The 18,764-nt window shown below is 33.2% G+C and overlaps 2 protein-coding genes across 4 annotated transcripts; both read right to left on the bottom strand.

Moving 5' to 3' along the window:
- Nucleotides 1–493: 493 nt before the first annotated feature.
- On the bottom strand, nucleotides 494–2,482 carry LOC107646474 (benzyl alcohol O-benzoyltransferase-like). The gene is made up of 2 exons (XM_016350657.3): nucleotides 2,025–2,482; nucleotides 494–1,426 (listed from the first exon to the last, which is right to left on the bottom strand). The coding sequence occupies exons 1-2, from the start codon at nucleotides 2,472–2,474 to the stop codon at nucleotides 530–532; spliced, it is 1,347 nt and encodes a 448-aa protein (XP_016206143.1). The 5' UTR covers nucleotides 2,475–2,482; the 3' UTR covers nucleotides 494–529.
- Nucleotides 2,483–4,981: 2,499 nt separating this feature from the next.
- On the bottom strand, nucleotides 4,982–12,816 carry LOC107645847 (serine/threonine-protein kinase EDR1). Of its 3 annotated transcripts, none has more exons than XR_015886073.1 (13): nucleotides 12,106–12,815; nucleotides 11,106–11,528; nucleotides 10,391–10,494; nucleotides 9,071–10,167; nucleotides 8,688–8,728; nucleotides 8,076–8,144; nucleotides 7,597–7,805; nucleotides 7,439–7,517; nucleotides 7,258–7,356; nucleotides 6,427–6,495; nucleotides 6,276–6,325; nucleotides 5,310–5,486; nucleotides 4,982–5,222 (listed from the first exon to the last, which is right to left on the bottom strand). XR_015886073.1 is itself a non-coding variant. In XM_016349974.3 (13 exons), exons 1-13 carry the CDS (start codon nucleotides 12,535–12,537, stop codon nucleotides 5,108–5,110), a joined length of 2,856 nt encoding a protein of 951 aa, XP_016205460.1. In that variant the 5' UTR covers nucleotides 12,538–12,816; the 3' UTR covers nucleotides 4,982–5,107. The 3 variants fall into 3 exon arrangements, 2 of the variants coding, with proteins under 2 accessions (XP_016205460.1, XP_088347752.1); XM_016349974.3 differs by having other exon boundaries at nucleotides 7,705–7,805; nucleotides 12,106–12,816; XM_088491626.1 differs by lacking the exons at nucleotides 4,982–5,222; nucleotides 5,310–5,486 and adding an exon at nucleotides 5,864–6,128 and having other exon boundaries at nucleotides 7,705–7,805.
- Between the last annotated feature and the right edge of the window lie 5,948 nt (nucleotides 12,817–18,764).

Below are 18,764 nucleotides of genomic sequence, written 5' to 3' on the forward strand. Positions count from 1 at the left end.
TTTTTTGAATCCGTTATTGTTTACACTCTTTAAATATATTGTCTTCAAGCCTTAAGACAAAGTATATATAATAATGAAAGAGTAATGCTAAGTAGACAAAAAAAAAAAACAGCCAGAACTTATCTTATTTAGCATTAATTAATTGTCGCAACAATTAATGAATGCTAAATAAGACAAATTATAACTGTTTTTGGCTGATTTTCTTTGGTTACCAAACATTTTCGTAAAGAAAAAACGAGCAGTACATATATATAAACATGAGCATGCAAACAATGAACAGGGTGTGCTGCATTGAACAAAATAATCAGAGAAGTAAAAATAAAATAACACCATCAAACAACCATCTAACCAAGGGCATGGTCCACACTCCACAAAACCATTCGTGTATAATAAAAAGTTAGGTGAAGTTGTATTTATATAAAGTTAATAATTAAAAATTATTAAATAATAATATATTAAATTATTTAAGAACAACTGTACCTAAAATCTACCTTCCTTTATTCTAATTCTCCCCCACAAAGCTTATTAATTATTTGCAATTCTGATTTGGGATCAGAAGCAAATCATCCATTTCTTTTGCAAACCTCTTCATAGCATTGGCAGGCAAGTAAAGTGGAACTATAACACCTTCTTCTCCATTTGCATTCTCACAATCCATGAGAGTGAGTTCTCCAAAAATCTTGTCGCCACTTATCCCACCATACACTGCATTTCCCCACCCAAAATCCACTTTTCTAAACCCAATACGTGTCACCTTTGACACAAGAAAAGACCATGCTCTTGTAGTCAAAGGTCGTCCCTTAATCACCATTAAATCTGCTAAAGAATGCATGTATTCTTCTGTTGTCTCGGCTTTCGCTTTTTTTATTAACTTCACAATATATTCAAATGGATTTTCACATAGCTTCTCTACGGTGGAGACCGCCGCCGGAAATGATATAGCGTTTCCATAATAACCGATTGGCATGGGAGGGTTAAATCTAGCACGAGCATTGACGACACAATACATTCGAACTTCTTTTTCTGGTGGTAGTTGCAATGCTTTTACAAGACAATACCAGAGGCATGCAGTGATGAGCTCAAATCCAGTACATTCAGCGGATTGATTTAGAGTCAAGCAGCGAAGAGAAGCTATTTCAGTGGGTCCAAAGAAGAAATTTCGTTTAATCATGTTTTTGTCATCAATAATGGTTTCCCATTCCTTAATATCTTTTGCTTCCTCAAATTCTCGATGGTTGCATGTGATGCGTGGCGGGTCTCTTGCAGTTAGAAGCTCCCTACACCAAACGGGTAGAATGGAAGGTTGATGAGACCCTCGAGAGATTTCAGCCATGGCGTTCATGAATTGCACAATACCAGTTGCATCTACCATCGTGTGGTTCACCCGTATGCCGACAGAAAAACCGCCGCACTTAAAGCGTGTGACCTGAGAAAACAAATGATAGTAGATGTATTTTAGAACTTTGTTAAGATCGAAAATTTATGAATTACTTTCTATGTGAGAAAAGCAAATTGATTTAATAATTTTATAAAAGTATATGTAAAATATTATATAAAACGAATGAAAAATTTTTTTGAGAGAAACTCCTACGAAGATGGTTAAAATGGTCTTGACATGAAGATGTAAAACATATCATGTTGCGGTTCAATAAAAAAGTAGATTTATTTTTAAAGTGCAGATCAATCAGATTTTCCCTTTATATTGCAATTGATATGTGAAGACAACTCTAGCAATCGCCATATGTGAATAACCTTTTTTTCTTTTTAATAATTTTTCATGAGATATTTCGAAGCACCTCTTGATGTTTTTAAAATGGAGAGGTAAAATAGATGTAACTTGACTTTATAATTTACGAAATAGAAAATTTTAATTTAAATATCTTCCATATAACTAATGGCACCTTCTCAATTAAGAAATACTGACAAACTTATCTAAAAGTGGTTCTTAATAATTCATTAATTGGGAAATTAAATGAAATTCACTTCCAAATTCAAACAATTGAAAAGATAAAAAATTTTTGAACCTGTAAGAGTAGAAGGGGACAGCCGACAATTCCATCTGAGCCAGGAACATTGTAAAGCAATTCCTTATAGCAAGGGAATGGAGGTTGAAGAGCTTCACCAAGTTGATCAAGTGGCACGTCAGCATCGGCCTCAATGAACAATACACCCTCTGCAGTGCAATCAACCATCAACTTGCCGCCATGACCCTCCCTAAGCCTACCGGCAAATGGGTAGTAAAACACAAGTGTTCTTGAGAGTGCATCTCTTATCACCTTTACTGGGTCTTTTCCTTCTATTGATGGATTGTGACGATATATATTTATGATTGGAAGTTGGTAACGTAGCCCTTCTTGATCATCTATGTCTGATAGTTGTTTAACTTCATGGGGAGTGGGCGAGGCCGGAGCCACTAGCTCTGGTTCGCACCTTTTCACTGTAAACACTATAGAGGGAGATGATGATGAAACCATTTTGCAAATGGGAGAGATTCTAACAAGGGATAGAAAGAACTTAGCAAATGCTCTATTAGTATTTCTGATGTGTGCTAATTAAGTGTAGTCACGAGAAAGGGATGGTCAACTTGTCTTTCTTTTTTTTCCCTAAAAGTTCGCAATACCGTTCAGCGGCGTGGGAATACAAGCCGAAACAATAGCGATTTTGTAGAACAGAGAAAAACGAAAGCTTTTTGAAGAGGTGCTTATACTCTTTAAAATTTCAAATTCTTTATTTTGTGGTTGGTAAATCAAGAAAATCATGTGATTGTGTTTGCAGTTTTTAAAAGATCAGAATACTTTTAAAAGTACAGCTTTTTAAAGTTTGTTTGTGCTTTTCAAAATTTAAAAATCTAATATAATTTCCTATATTAACTAATTTTTAAATTTAATATTTTTAAATTTTAAAAACTATTTTATTTAATATAATTGATGTTTCTTGTGTTTATTGAAAGTTATTTTTAATTTGATTTATCAAATATAAATATTATAACTTTTAAAAAAAACTATCTTTTAAAAGTTAATTTCTATAAACTATTTTTAAAAAATAAAAATTTTACCAAATTAAGACTTAATCTTTTAAATTTAATTAGTTGTTGCAAACCAAAAAACAGAGCAGTTGATAAAATCCAATTATTCTGATGAAATTGGAATTTAAAGGTAGCTTTCAAGCAGTAGGGGGCCTTAGCGGTTTAATTATACAGCAATATTATCATTTTAAACTAGCAATTAACCATCAATAATTTACACTCACATTTATAAAAATTTATACATAAAATATATAATTTATATTTATATTTATTAAAATTTATACATATAAATTAACCTAATTTATACTCACATTTACAAAACTTTAGGCACATATTTCGTTCTTTAATGTTATGTGCTTCTGCTGGAACTAAGATCGTGGCTTTCATTGGACAAGCAAGTCTATCTACTCTAATTTGATTTGATAAAGTTTTTTTAAGAGATGCTTATAATTTTTAAAAGTTCAAATTTTTTTTTGGTAAATCAAAAAGATCATGTGCTTATACTTGTAATATTTAAGAGATTGAGTACTTTTGAAAGCATCAAAGTAGAGCTTTTAGTCACCAAAAAAAAAAGTAGAGCTTTTTAAAATTTAAAAATTTAATATAACTTCTTATGTTAACTAATTTTTAAATTTAATGCTCACATTTATGTCTATTATAGTATTTTTAAATTTTAAAAACTATTTTACCAAACAATATTATTTGTATTTATTAAAAACTATTTTTAATTTAATTTATTAAACATAAATACTATAACTTTTAAAAAACCATCTTTTAAAAATTAACTTTTATAAACTATTTTTAAAAAATAAAAACTTTATCAAACTAAACCTCAATCTCCATTTTACACACATGTATATCAATTTACATATGGAGGTTCGAGGTCAAGGGTAGTATTTCTTTTTAAAAAAGTTGGCAATCATTAACATGTTATCCACATTTTTAATTTTTAAATATATCTGCCATTAATTTCATTTAATATATATTATATATACTTTTTATAGTTGAAATCAACTATTAAATCAACTAAAATATTGATGTACCAAGAACACTTAGTATATCCACCATAAAAAAAAGGATCAATTCATGCTTTTACACTATAATTTGGTCCCGATCTACTATCAAAATGTCAGATACACGGATATATCCCTATTAGGGGTGTGCCTGCCCCGAACACTTTAGGAGCTATTTTGGTGTGATTTTATCGAGTCTAAAGTCGGATAAGAGTCTCAAAAATAGATCCGATCATTATTTCGGAGTGAGTATGGGCCATGGCTCCGGTCACTCGAAGTCGGCCCAGTGGCCCGATCATCATACACAATTAATATTTTGTGTTATTAGTGATGAATGATAACTATTCTTATGTGAAATTTAAGTATTATAAACCTTAATATTTTGTGTTATTAGTTATTATAAGACTATAAGTTAATGTTTTATGTTTAAAATGCATAAAATTTTAACTAATGCATAATATTGTATTATTTATATTGATTTAAATATTTAGTGTTATTAGACAATATTAATATTGATTATGGTTATACTTTAATTTTAGAGAAGAGTTAGTTCTCGTTATATTTTTCTAAGTAAATTTTACCATGTCAAATAATAATTGAAGTCTTAAAAATTTGAATATTTTTACTTGCTAACTTATAAGAATATATCAAGGTAATGTAATGTTAACGGCTCAATTTTTACCCGATATAATCGTGGTCCGAAAGTGTATAGATTTCATCAGGTCTAGGACCGAGTTCGAGTCTAATAAATAGGTGCAGTATATATTTCAAATCGGGTCTGGATCAGATCAAATTCGATTTCACCCGCCCATGCACACCCCTAATCCCTATTCCCCTTATTCCCCCGGGAAAATTGCATAACGCTACGAAAGAACTCGCATCTAAGAAACGCAGCAGATTTGATTTGTTGATCTTAGTTTCTTGTCAACAGATCAACTTCCAATTATAAAACGACTGTCTTGAGTTAATTATATAATATTTTGTGTAGACTAAACTTGTGTGTGGAAAACAAGGATCGGACTACGACCGATCAATTATAGCAATTATATACAATTGCATATGATGCATTTCATGGGGTGGAATTTACAGAAATATCCTGGTCTTGCTGGGATGGGATAACTAGACGCTGAAGGGGCTTTAAAGCCGTTGTGAGCTGTGCAAATGATGGACGCAAATTTGGATCCCTGTCAAACAGCGGAACAAAACATCAATGGTAGAGGACAGAAAATGGTCGTCAAATAAATGAATTAATGCATGCCTTTTGTGCTTACTGTTGCCAGCATTCCCATATTATTCTTGCAACTATAGGGTCAACTTCCTTAGGGATATCAAGACGGCGGTTTTGGAAACCCACAGCGCCAACAACTTGCATAGGATTCATTTCACTCCAGGGCAGCCTTAGAGTGGCAAGCTCCCATAGGATGACCCCAAAACTATAGACGTCACACCTGTACGATTGAAATGATACATGCTATAAGAGGTGTGTCAACGCAGAGTTCCACATATACATTTGAATCTAAACAAATTTTCAATTGCTTAAGGTCAAAAGCTCAGGCATTGGTCTTGCTCTTGCCTGTCAATCTTCAGCAGAAAATATATAGAAAAATTTAAATTCCTAATTTATAGCTGCTATTTAATTTGAAGAAATAATTCAATAAGGCACGAACTAAAAAGGGATTCAGTATTAATTGCTAAATGCTTAAAAGTATTATCAATAGACCATTTTAAGTGTCCTTGACACACTGATGACAACTCCTTTGGTTACTGGTCACAGAGGCAGTTGTGACTAGCCGGTTGGAGAAAAAGCTTTATCATAGCTTCCCCTTTCTAAGGACACAGTAAACATTCAGGCACTCATTGTCGATGGACATACATTGAATACAAAAGTTATCTTGTTTTATTAATATATTATCCCCCCGCTTTAATTCTCTTGTTCTATATCTGCAAGAGTAAGTCTTTCTGGCTTCTAATGAGTGAAGAGAGTTGAACAAAAGTGGCTTTCAGGCTGGTTTGGAACCCAGGGTAGTACTCTGCTTGTGGCATTGTATAAGGAAGATATTTTCCCTTTATCACAGCTTATTGAGAAAGGGCTTCAGGAACAACATTAGTGTTTAGAATGCCTAGTTACATTCAACGCAATGTTTCTGGTAATAATTTTCTTCCTTTCTCCCCTACTAACACAGAATCTCAAAAGGCAAAAATGAAGCAGCTTTATCATAAATTATAAATACACTCACTTCTCATTCGAGGGCTCGTTGCGGAGAACTTCAGGAGCCATCCATTCGGGCTAACATGAGCAGGAAACATAATCTCAAAGTTAAATATTGCGAAGGCAGATTCTAGCCGAGTTATCATCTAGAATAATGCATAATTTTTTCATATTCTCACCGTTCCACCTGTTGACTTGGATGACAAGAACGTATTATGTTTCAAGCGTGACAACCCAAAATCACAGACCTGCAGAAACATAAGAAAAATATTGGTAAAAGAATTTTAACCAAGGACGAGTAGTATAACAACAAAGCCTTATTTCACTCGGTGAGTCAATCATATGGATGAAAGGAGACCATTGACAAGGATATAAAAAGTAAAAATCCATAGTCCATCGTTGATATATGTTGAACTCTGAATCATCCATAGTTAAAAAAACATTTTCTTGAAAAGTAATGAATAGAACATTTTCAATGCCCTGTGAAATGTTCAAAACCAAAGCAAACCCAACCAAATGACCAACAGAACACAAACTAGGGATGACTGGTTTTCAGCCTTTGATTGGTTTGGTTCATATCTTAACCTCATATACTGACTGCTAGATTTATGTTTGAAATTGTATTCAGAAACTTATTTGGTTGCACTTCTACAATAAACAGTTTGTTTTTATCCTCTTTGATTATGCAATCATTTTAAAACAAATTATCTTTTGGTCAACTTGATGAACACGAGGAAGAGAACTACATGTGATTTAGCATACATAATTTCGCATCTACAGATAATAAATAACAATACAAGGTGCAATTATTTATTATTTATTGGAACCTAAGACTAACTGCCCTTGTATACACAGCCATTTGAAAGATTGACGAGAACAAGACAAGCTCTTGGAATTAAAAACTTTTTCTTTTTTGGGGGAGGGGGAGGGGGAGGGAATCAGGAGCACATAAAAATGAAAGAAATGAAAAACAAGGACCTTTTGTAACACACAAGGTCCCAATCATATACCTTAACATTCCAGTTCTTATCCACCAAAAGATTCGGAGACTTGAGATCTCTGTGAACAATTGTAGGTGTGCTGGTATGTAAGCAATTCATGCCTCTGGCCTGGAAATTGGAAAGTCATAAACTTATAAATTCAATAATGTACATGTTGGTCAACAAGGAAGAAGAGTAGCCTGTTTTGTACCACATCCAGAGCCATCTTAATCCTTTGTTTCTCGTCAATCTGACAGTTAGGATTATGAAGTATTCGATACAAGCTTCCTCTGTAAAATGTAACATCAATGTGAATTTTGGATATGAAATTAGTAACATAAAGTTGAAGCAAATGTTTGGCCAACATACCAACAGTGCTCAAGTAGCAGCAGTTATCATTTATCAATCGTGGGCAATTTATAACAATAGAAAGGTGAAAAATACAACAGTATGGACGCAAAATGTGTACAAATATACCTGGGAAGAAACTCTGTAATGATTGAAAGATTGGGAGGACGTGTAACAGCACCAATGAAAAGAACAACATTTGGATGACGCAGTCTACGCATTATCCGTACCTTACAGCAAAAGGTAGAAGTTAATATTTCAACAAAAAAAATGATGAAATACCATTACTTCATTCCAGTTGATTCTTTCATTTTTGGAAGCACCGTCTACTACACGTGAAGTTAAATATTTCTTTCCCTGATTCGAGATAAATCCTCCAATCAGTTTAAATTATCAAAGGGAGCAATAATTTAACTTTCATGTTTCCTGTATTTATATTCAATTACTTCTATGCTAATCATAATAGTGGACAAGTACAAAACGAAAAACTTGATGCTTACTTCTCTTTTGAATTCATTCAAGGCATCACCTGAAAAATCCTGCTCCAAAAACTTCTTCACAGCAACCTCCTGAAATTACAAAGATAAATTACCAGTTAGAAATTACGAAAACTCAAAAAAGTACAACTAGGATTTACTAATCTAGATTTTTAAAAATAATAATAATAATAATATTTCAATGCCTTTAACTAGTAGAATCAGTACGAACTCAATAAAATAGTTATAATGCAACAGGCCCATAAGCAGAGCAGACTAGAGGACTCAAGGATTACATAATAGAGATAGATACATAGTACACAGAAGCGAAGGAGATAAAGACACTCAATGGGCCAAATTTAGAGTTAGCTACATACTCCTTAGTTCTTAAACTGAGCGAACCAATAAATAAAATATGCACAGTTAGTAAGTTAGTAATATTATTGTTCTCACTGAATCATCAATTTCATTGATAACGATATATGACAGGATGAATGACAAGGAAAAGTTCCCAGACCAAAGACAATTATTTTAACTGTACACGCTCCAACTCCACTTGAACAGAGCTGGTCAGAAAGCGAATAACCATTTTGCAGTTCAATTTATAACAGTATTTCCAGTCACAGTAATACTCACCGTGCCATTCCAGTCAGCATGGTATACCTCACCATATGAACCTAATTGAAAGAAAGGGTGAAATCAGAAAGTTAATAATCAAGAGGCACATCTATCGACTTGGAAAGCTAAAACAGACCAAAAGCCTCCCTAACAATCAATTGACATTTCGTGCAACGGGTTAAACACATCAAATTATTAGCACAATTTGATATGTCAAAGGAGCACCCACAACCTTGGGACCGTGCTGGCATGAATAGATATAGACGACCATGTTAAAAGTAACATGATCACTTAAAAACCAGTACAAATTTATGCCAGATATGATATGCTATAAATAGTTGATTTACATATTTGTTGCAATAGTAAGATATTCCAACAAGATAAATACGAGTTCAGCATACCTAGACCAATTCTTTCTCCAATAACAAGATCCTCCCATGGAATCTCACATTCACTGACATCTACATCATCCAACATTTGATCAACCCTTTTTGTAATGGAGTCAACTGACAGGTTCTGACTCTCTAAATCCCTTAATTTCATATTTTTCCCCATGAACCTGTCATGTGTGGATTTCCTTGGGTCAAGTTGACCACTATAAATGTTTTCATGTTCTTTAACCACATCAACTTTGTCATTTGGAGAATATTCCATATCCCCTTTTTTACAATCAGTGTTTAGATCTTCAGCCATGTTAAGTTCACCTGCATAAGATGGAGAAACTGCACAAGTTCCTTGAGCCAATTTTTGGGGATTTCTATTATTATTTAAGTTTGAACTATATGGTGGTTTGGAATCATTCAGTTCAATCTTAGAAGAACTACTAGAAGCTAATAAAGGTTGGCTATATTCATTAGGATCACAACTAAGGTTCCTAGGGACTTCATTATAAGCATAACGATTTGTCCATTTTGGTGGGATCGGTGGTCGACCAGTGACGGTATTGTTTCTTGTACTCTGAAGATCATGAGCTTTATTTGCTCCTGATTTGTTAAGCACAAAGGTCTTGCCAATTCCTTTTATCTGGAAAGGGTTAAGATCTGCAAAAAGGCTTTGAGAGTCATCAGGGCTATTCTGGCCATAGGGCACAATGTTGACATTTAATCTAGTCCTATCACCAGCCACATTTCCATGGGTCCCCTTGTATAGAGAAACTCCAGATAGTGGTGCAATATTTTCTGGTTGGTTAGGCATCAAACAATTAGGCATTTTGTAAGTTCCAACATCAGTGTCTCCATTCAAACGAAAGCTTGAAGCTGACTCGTCAAAACATGGTTTTTCATTCAGTGGAGGCAAAGCACTTCTCATAGCAAAATTTTTACTGCTACCTTCACCATGAGATAACATTGGTCTCGTGTTAGGATAATCAATTTCCTTAGTGGAAGGAAAACTTGGTAAGACCTTAGGATTGTAAGGTTTAAAGGAAGGATCCTTTGAATTTGAAATATCAATTGGGATAAGTGTGCCAGGAGCAGCCATGAGATCAACCAAAAACTCCCTGAAGGGCGAAAATGAGATATCAGTATCATGGGTCAAAACAGTAATCCAAAATTTCTGGGCACAATTAAGGAGGTTTCCAATGCTGGCATCAGTCAAAACACCCAAACACATTAAAGAAGATAAACTACAAAAAACCATGAGCAAACAGACTTGCACACAAAGTAATAAGTTATCATTTATCAAAAACTATATGAAAAATACAAGGATAGTAAAGCCATAACCTTTCATCCTCCAACTTTATAATGTTGACAGCATCATCCTCAACACCAGTATAATGACTGCCTTTAACCAGTCTACAAGGCATATTGATATTGTCAGCTATTACCTACGCCCAAAAAACAAAAATTACATTGCACAACCGGTAAATAAGCAAAACAATAAATTGTAGGAAAATCTACATACTTAACCTTATTAGGATCGTCTAAAGTTTTAAACAACAACATAAAGAATAATTCTGATGATTATCACAATGATCATGATGATGAAATTTAATTAGAATACCTATTCTCCAAACTCTGCATGCAAATTGAGAAAACTTTGCAATTAGATGAAAACTTTGGATCCAAAAGATTTGAAACTTGCAATAATGTTGGAGGTTATTGAACTTAGCCAGCCAAGAATTTAGTGATTAAATCTAAATTTGAAGTGATGAGCATTATTTGTTCCAAAATTTAATAAATTCAAGCCAAGGCAAGATTAGTGAAGAAAACTTACTTAGCATGGATGATCCAATTCCATAAGGCATAATTATTATCATCCTTTATTAGTTTATTAGTTCTTTCTTTAGCAGAATGATTTAATAGGTATTTCCTGGATCAGGTTCACTAAATTTCAATTATATTTGTTATGTAACCTGTTGCCTAGCTGCCACCTATTTATGCAGATTGTGTTGGATTAGAATAGCATCATATTATGGACTACAAGCATAGTGCTGACCTTGAAAAGCAAAGCACGATGTCTGGAGAGCCCAATATTTATGCACCCAAGAGGCAACATGATTGTGTGTAGAGATGTTCTTAACTCAGTACTTCTTTCTGTCCATCTTGCCAATATAGTACTAGCATCCTTTACAGGACCACCCATATGGCTTGTAACAAGTTCAGCAATCCTTTGTACCAAAATACCAAGCCCAGTGACAGGGCAGTCCAATGCAATACAATGTGCAATTTGCAACAGCTCTACAATAGCAGGATCAATTGTCCGATCAACTATGACAACTTCGAAGCCAGAGCTTTCAGGTTCTGCTTCAAGATCTCTCAGAGATGGCATCTTTCCTTGCATTGTTAAATCAGTATAAAGCCCATATACATCATAAAAACCATCAACCACTTTCTGTTCATAGTCAAGCACGCTGTATTCCTGATCAAATGAAAAGAAGATGCAAAATGGTTATCGGTGCACAATCAATAAAATACAAGTGGAAGCTCAGATATTCACAATTGAGATTTGAAATAGTGATCCACATCTACATTCTAATGGTTAAGGGTGTAATACACTTCCGAAAAAAGAAAAATCAAGTTTGATCTCACTGTTTGCTCGATCATTCCAAGCTCCTGGACTATGAATAGAGAGACATTAACATAAGTATGAAGATAATACAGGGCAAAATAATTTCTTTTCTTAAGATAAGATATTGTAGCTCCATTTACTAATTAAAGGCAATAAGAAAATTTCAGATTCTTTCAACTACTTTCTGCAGAAAACCAAAATTAACTGCAAATATGGTTGCTATTCCGTTAACCCCCTAGTCGCAAGTAAAATTCCGAATATAAGCCCTCTATGTACAATTCATTAGATTAACAATTAAATGAAGCTGCACTAATCAACTTTGTTACTGGGCAAAAAACCTCAATCGTTCCTTAATTTCAATTAGTCAATACTAAACAGCAAAAACAGTGCCAGAAGCGAGCTTGTTTGAACAATGGAAGGGACTCACCCAATAATGCCTGGACAGCGCCTCCGCCACACCGTTATCGATCCTTGTTGAATCGATTCCACGTCCTCCTAAGCTCAACAGCGTCGCCGCATGGATCTGATCCTTCTCGTGATCACCGCGGAAGTCCGAATTGGACGAAGCACTTATGGCGAGCGCAAGCTGGACCTGAAATTCTTCCTCCGACGAAAAATAGTCCTGCCGGTTGGCCGCTGAAGCTTCCGGAGTGGAAGCGGAAGAAGGCGTCGTCGCGGCGGCCAGAGACGGCGATGACGAAAGAGAAGCGGGTGAAGGAGTGGCCGGCGAAGCGCCAGAATTCTGAACTAAGGGGTGATCGACGGCTAATGAGGATGAGGCGTTTGAAGCAGAAGCTTCATTGAGTCGGTTAGCGTCGTGGCTGGTCCCTTTGTGAAGCTTCTTGAAAATATTCTTCATCTCTTTCTCTCTTCTCTATTCTGATCTTTGATGATTCTTTCACTCTCTCACTCACTCGCTCGTAACACTTAAAACAGTTTTATATACACTGTGGAGTGTGGAGTTTCCAAGGACCAAGATTATGTGTGTTCGTTTGGAGAATTGCTTAACTTTTCAATCTGAACTGTGGTGACTGGTGAGGTTTGTTTGCTTGTTATTGTTTATATCAGGTGTGGAGGGTCAAAGGAGGGAATGAAGACGAAAATGATGAGACATGGGAGGGAAAAACTGCAGGCAGTAGGATAAACAAGTGCTGGCCGGTAACTAAAATGGGCGCGTGTTTACATCTTAATTACGAAAATGCCATCAATTCCTGGGTACGTTAAGATTACAGCGCCAAATAAACGCGCAAACCACACGTCGTTGACATGCTTCTTTTATCCCTTACGTGTCGACCAACGATCTACGTGGCAGTCATCTCCATATCAGTAAAAGTGTTATCAATTCATGACGATTTTTTTTTATAGAGTATTTAATCCATTTTGATCTCGGATCAATTTTAAAACAGATATTTTAATTTTTAATTAAAATTAATTATTTAGTTGATTTTTAATAGTTAATTTTATCAGTCACTTGAATTTTTGGTTCAGTTTGCTCCATCAACTATTAATAGAATTATTTTGCGTATCGCGTTCACTTGTCACATTAGATGTTAGTGTCAAGACGACGCTGTTTCATGGATGTGCTCTATGCTGTGTTTAGGAAATTGACCAAACGATGCCAATTTCGACCACTCTAAGCACAAATTTGGACTCTTTTTACGGGAGACTCCTCATATTCACTCCTAAAAGTCTAAAACAAAATTACAAGTGACTTCCTTCTCTTTACTAGGTTCTACGAGAGAAATTACTCTCTTCACATTATCATTGTCTTCTCCCTCACAACCTTCACCATCCTAATCTTCACCACCCTAACTTGCATTATTGTTATTTCCGGAGTGATCAACATAGCAAGTCAGTAATACAAATTGGTGTTATTTGTAGTTATGTCTCTGTCGTTCTTGACAGATGTAAGCATTTTGTGTTTATTAATCGATTGTTGTTATTTGTCCATATAGTGAACATTTATTGATTTTGTGTGAGTGCATATTTTGTTTGACTAAATATTTGAAATGGAGATTATTCAATAATATGTATGTTTTGTACGCTTTTTAATTTATATACAGAAGCTTGGCTGGTGTTGTATTCAGTTGTGGGAAGGAGGGAGCTGCACATTAGTGTAGTGTCAGGTGCTGAAGGAAATTGGACCGACATCCAAGTTGCAATACAGACGGTCCGCGAAGTAGCTACCAAAACAGACGGTTCGTTTGTCCGTTTTGTGGCATGTTGGACACACGTCACGCAAAACTCACTTCCCAAACGGTGCACTGAATACCAACATTGACCATGCAATAATCTCACCATCCGAGTTATCACTTTCAGCATTCATTCTCAACTTCAAAACTCTATTCTTTTTCTTCATTCCTCTGTTGCTAGTGGGTGTGCATGGTGGAAAAAAAAAAAGAAAAATGTCAAAGAAACATAAAATTAAAAATGTTGATCGCCGTGAGATTCATATTATACACTATCTCAGTCATTTTGATTATGTAAGTTTGTTTAAAATTTTTTTAATTTTTATAATTATAATTATTATTGTTAGAAATTTAATTGTTCTTATTGTTGTTAGGATCTGAACTTAGAAATATATATAGAATGGTTAGGACTATTCTTCAACGTTTTAAATTTTTTTTCTAAAATTTTTTCACTATTTTTTTATAAAAAATATTATTGTTAGGGGGTTAATTATTATTATTGTTGTTAGACATTGAATCTGAAAATGTAAATAGAATGATGTTATATTTATGTAAAACAAACGCAATATTTTTTTTTAAAATTTGTTTAATATTTTTTATTATAATTATTAGTGTTAGGAAGTGAATTATTCATATTTAGAAAATTAATTATAAAATGTAAACCGAATTATTATTAATTTTTTTATACAACGTTTATTTTTTTTGAAATCTTTTTTAAATTTTTAGTTATAATTGTTAGGAAATTAAATATTATTGTGGTTGTGAGTAATTGAATTTAGGAATAAAAACTGAATGGTTAGTATTAATTTTTAAAAGTACGTTAGTTTATTTTTGTTAATTATAATTATCATTGTTAGGAAGTTAATTATTATTGTTATTAGAAAATGAATTTAGAAAGATAATGAGAATGATTATTAGTATTTTTTAAAATTTAGACATATGTGTTTAATTTTACTTAAGTAATAGTTAATAGATAACTAATATTACAAATTATAATGTTATATATTAGAAAAAATTTTTCTATCGCAAATAAATAAACAGCATCCCTAATGTTTGAGAATTGATTAGGAATGTATGTATTAGTTAATGTTATTAATAGTTAGTTTTGAAAAATTTTAAGGATTAATAATTCATTTTATTTTAGAAGTTATAATTATTTGTTTTAGTTGGATTTAGTCAAATAATTTATGATAGTTGTGTTGTTTCAAGTAATATGTGTTGTTAAGTTAGTTGTGCAAATTTTGTTAATGAGTTGCTGTAGTTAAAAAATTCTTGCTTTTTAGTAGTAAGTTAGTAATAGTTAATGAATGAGTTGACTAATAATTTGTTATGTTTTTTGTAGAAATTAAGAATGTTGACATGTGACCATCCAGTTCTTCCGGATCGGTACAACGATAGGGTGGAAGAGTATTTACGAGTTACTGAGTTTTATCATGCAGATTGGTGTAGTACAATGTCAGAAAATACTGGTGAATGCTCTAATCGAACGGTGGCACCCAGATACACATATGTGACTCTGGTACATGTGTGACTGCCATTATACCTCCTTATAACCCAACAGTACTTCCGGCTGATCATGCTAACTCGGATAAGCCAATCACACCCTGACCCATACTGTGTACACTTCGCATAAAATGTCAACGGCTCAGATTCATACACCCAGTAGTCTACGCTTCTTCGTATGGTATACTCTTTTATTGCCTTAATAACAGCTTCTTTAGAACTGAATTTCATCCCAAACGGTAAATTCACCATCTGCAACAAAAAGAATTTCTGCCACCAGAACAGTCATACAAAAAATATTTAATACACAAATATTTAAACATCAAAAATAAAGATAAATCAATTTTTACTGCATCAATTATGATATAAATCCAAACTATTTATATTTAACTAATTTACTAATTTACTAACAAATACTTATTTATATTCAAGTAATTTACTAACAGGTACTAAATTATATTTAACTAATTTACTAGTTTACTATTTTATACTAATAAATACTAATTTATATTAATCTAATTTATTAATTTACTAATAAATACTAATTTATATTTACTTAATTTACTAAATTAACTTGTAAATACTAATTGATATTTAACTAAATTACTAATTTACCAATAAATTCTAATTTATATTCAACTAATTCAATAACTCCCTAAAAAATTTACTATCTTAAACATAAATACACAAACAGGTAAACAAAAATAAATACTAATCGAGTATATTTTCACACTTCACTTAGCTAGTTAGTCCAACTATCAAGATAAATTATTAAAAAATTCTAATCCTTTTTATAAATACGGAGAATTACGTACCTGCACTGATATAATCCGGAAACTCCGGAACATGCATGGCTTCCAAATCCAAAACTCGCATGAATGATAGCTCTTCAAATGAGATTGTGAAAGGAGTCACAACATCTAACGGATTTTCACAAACAAATGTTACTCCTTCAGATGTTTGTAACAAAATCTGTCCAAAATAATACACCTTCAATAAAATTCTGTCACTCATTTCTCTCAATCACATAAACAAGATCATAAACTTGAGTACTAGATTTTTAGCTATCATGCCAAGCAAGTAAGAAATAGAGAAACAAGAAATCAGAAGAAAGAACCGTTGAAGAAGGAGAAGAAGATGTGATTTGCTCTGATCCAGCATTCACACACTTTTATTTAAAGTCACAAACAACTCGGACCCTGCGATTGGGTTTAGTTCGTTCAAAAAAATTATAAAATACTAAAATCGCACCCTCCGATTCATAACCCAATTAATAAAAAAAATACACACTACTAGCAACTCAGAGGGTACGATTACCACCACTACAACAATTTTGATCTATGGCAACATATATTCGAAACAATACTTAAAAAGTGTTGTCTAAAATAATAAAAAATAACTCTTAATATTTGTTGCAAAAAAATAAGACTATTGCAACTCTTTTAAATCAACATGTTATAAATGTTATTTTTTAGTTAATTAAAAAACATAACAAAAATGTTGCTTTAATAAATTAAATAGACAACATTTATTGTATTCATATATTACATTTTATAAAAGTTGCTTTAAAATTTTTAATAAACATCAACTTATAAATGTTGTCTAAAATAAATTAATATTTTTTCTTAAAATTATAAGCTTCTCTCCAAATATTTTAACAAAATATTTTTTCCCACTTTAACTAAAAAAAAAAAAAGAAAAACAAAATCCCTTTCCTCCACGGGCCTTCAATTCATCATCTTCTTCTCCTTTTACTGAAAGAAAGTCTGAGACAAAACCCCAACCCTAACAAGCACAAAATCATCTTCATCTTCCTCTCTTCGATGATGGCAATAGAGGAGACATTGACGTGTGCTCTTCTTTGCTAATTCATCCTCATCTTCATCTTCCTCAGACATTGACGTGCTACTAAATCATCTTCTTCTTCGTCTTCTTCTCTTCGAAGATGGCAATGGAGGTCTTGAAACGCGTTTGAGCTTTGATTCTCTCTGCTTGTAGTTCGAGATTCAATCTTCTCTGCTCGCAATCGAGATTCGATCCACTTTGTTCGCGTTTGACCTTCGATCGTCTCCGCTAGCAGTTCGAGCTTCCATCATTTCTGCTCACTTGTTCATCACCGGGTACCTATGATTCTGCCTATTCCTTTTTCTTTTTCATTTTGAATCCTAATTTTAATAATGTTGATGTTGCTATTATAGGGTTTTTGGTAATAATGTTGCTGTTTCGAGCTTGCCGTTCATATTTGTGTATTTTGTAACCAGATCTATAAAGTCTTTAGGTTTTGCTTGCCGTTCATCTATGATCTCTTCCAATTTTCCAGCGTTCTTCTGCTAGGGTTCATCACCGCTGATCATTGTTTTACAGGTACTCATGATTTTATCTCTGTTTTTCTTTTCTATTTTTGTGTTTTGAATCCTAATTTTTGGTTATATGAAATTTGTTGCTGTATGTGTGCATTAGTGTTGAAGCAACTCTACTGTCACTGTGTGCGTTTAATGGAACTGCATGTGTATTTTAAATCTTCTGGTTGAACTTAAACTTGTTTTTACATACATAGCTTTGTGCAGTACCATTTTATTTTGGTTTTTTTATTATGATTTTAAATTTTAGCTTATATATATTACAAAATACCTGTTGTTCTATTATTATAATGGGGATGAAATGGTTTCAGAGATGGATTATGGTAGAAGCAGTTGTTGAAGTGATTAGTATAATTATTATGATGAGTTGGTGTGTGAAAGGAGTTGGAGTGAATTGGGTAACACAAGCTACACATGATTTTTACACTATGATGGTTATCGATTCCCCCTTTGAGCATGGAAATCAGGAAGTGGAACCCGCAAACTAGTAACAGTGTAAGTCTATTTTGGGCAGTATCTACTGCCTCCATTGCCTTCAAGAAAACAGATCCCACTTATTCATCAACCCTATTAACCCACTCTAAATCAGTAATAACCAACAATTCATTATCTCTTATTATATATGAATCTTTCGTGTTGAAGAATTAGCTAGCTCTATATATATGACACACTATATATGACACACTACGTTCTTTAATTTGTCCATGCATGTTCATTGCAGCTGTTTGATTTTGCTGACAAGTATAGAGGATCGTACTCGCTTTCTTGCCCATTCTACTGCTCCTACTCAGGTTACCAGGTATAATCTGCCTTGGGTAACGATGAGGTTAGAAAAACTCTTCAAACCATTAATTTTTAGTATTTTTCATTTTTTTGTTATTATTTAATCTTTATAAATACTAAATTATTTTTAACATTGGATTTCCAAGTCATGGTTAATTTGTTAGCGCCCTGAGGCTTGCTCTGTAGTCGGTTCCATTGAATGTTCAATAAATATACTTTTAGAAATTTAATTTCTATGTTCACAATGTATT

This window comes from Arachis ipaensis, chromosome B6 (assembly GCF_059453495.1).
Source record: "Arachis ipaensis isolate K30076 ecotype BB chromosome B6, ASM5945349v1, whole genome shotgun sequence".
Lineage (NCBI taxonomy): Eukaryota > Viridiplantae > Streptophyta > Magnoliopsida > Fabales > Fabaceae > Arachis > Arachis ipaensis.

Bases quoted from the DNA above. Each gene is read 5' to 3' on its own strand.
- LOC107646474 (XM_016350657.3), bottom strand. From the start codon at position 2,474: ATGGTTTCATCATCATCTCCCTCTATAGTGTTTACAGTGAAAAGGTGC. The intron at 1,427-2,024 runs GTTCAAAAATTT...TTGTTTTCTCAG, and splicing joins GTCCCCTTCTACTCTTACAG to GTCACACGCTTTAAGTGCGG.
- LOC107645847 (XM_016349974.3), bottom strand. From the start codon at position 12,537: ATGAAGAATATTTTCAAGAAGCTTCACAAAGGGACCAGCCACGACGCT. The intron at 10,168-10,390 runs GTTATGGCTTTA...TTCGCCCTTCAG, and splicing joins ATAAAGTTGGAGGATGAAAG to GGAGTTTTTGGTTGATCTCA. The intron at 5,223-5,309 runs GTAAGCACAAAA...GCTGTTTGACAG, and splicing joins ATATGGGAATGCTGGCAACA to GGATCCAAATTTGCGTCCAT.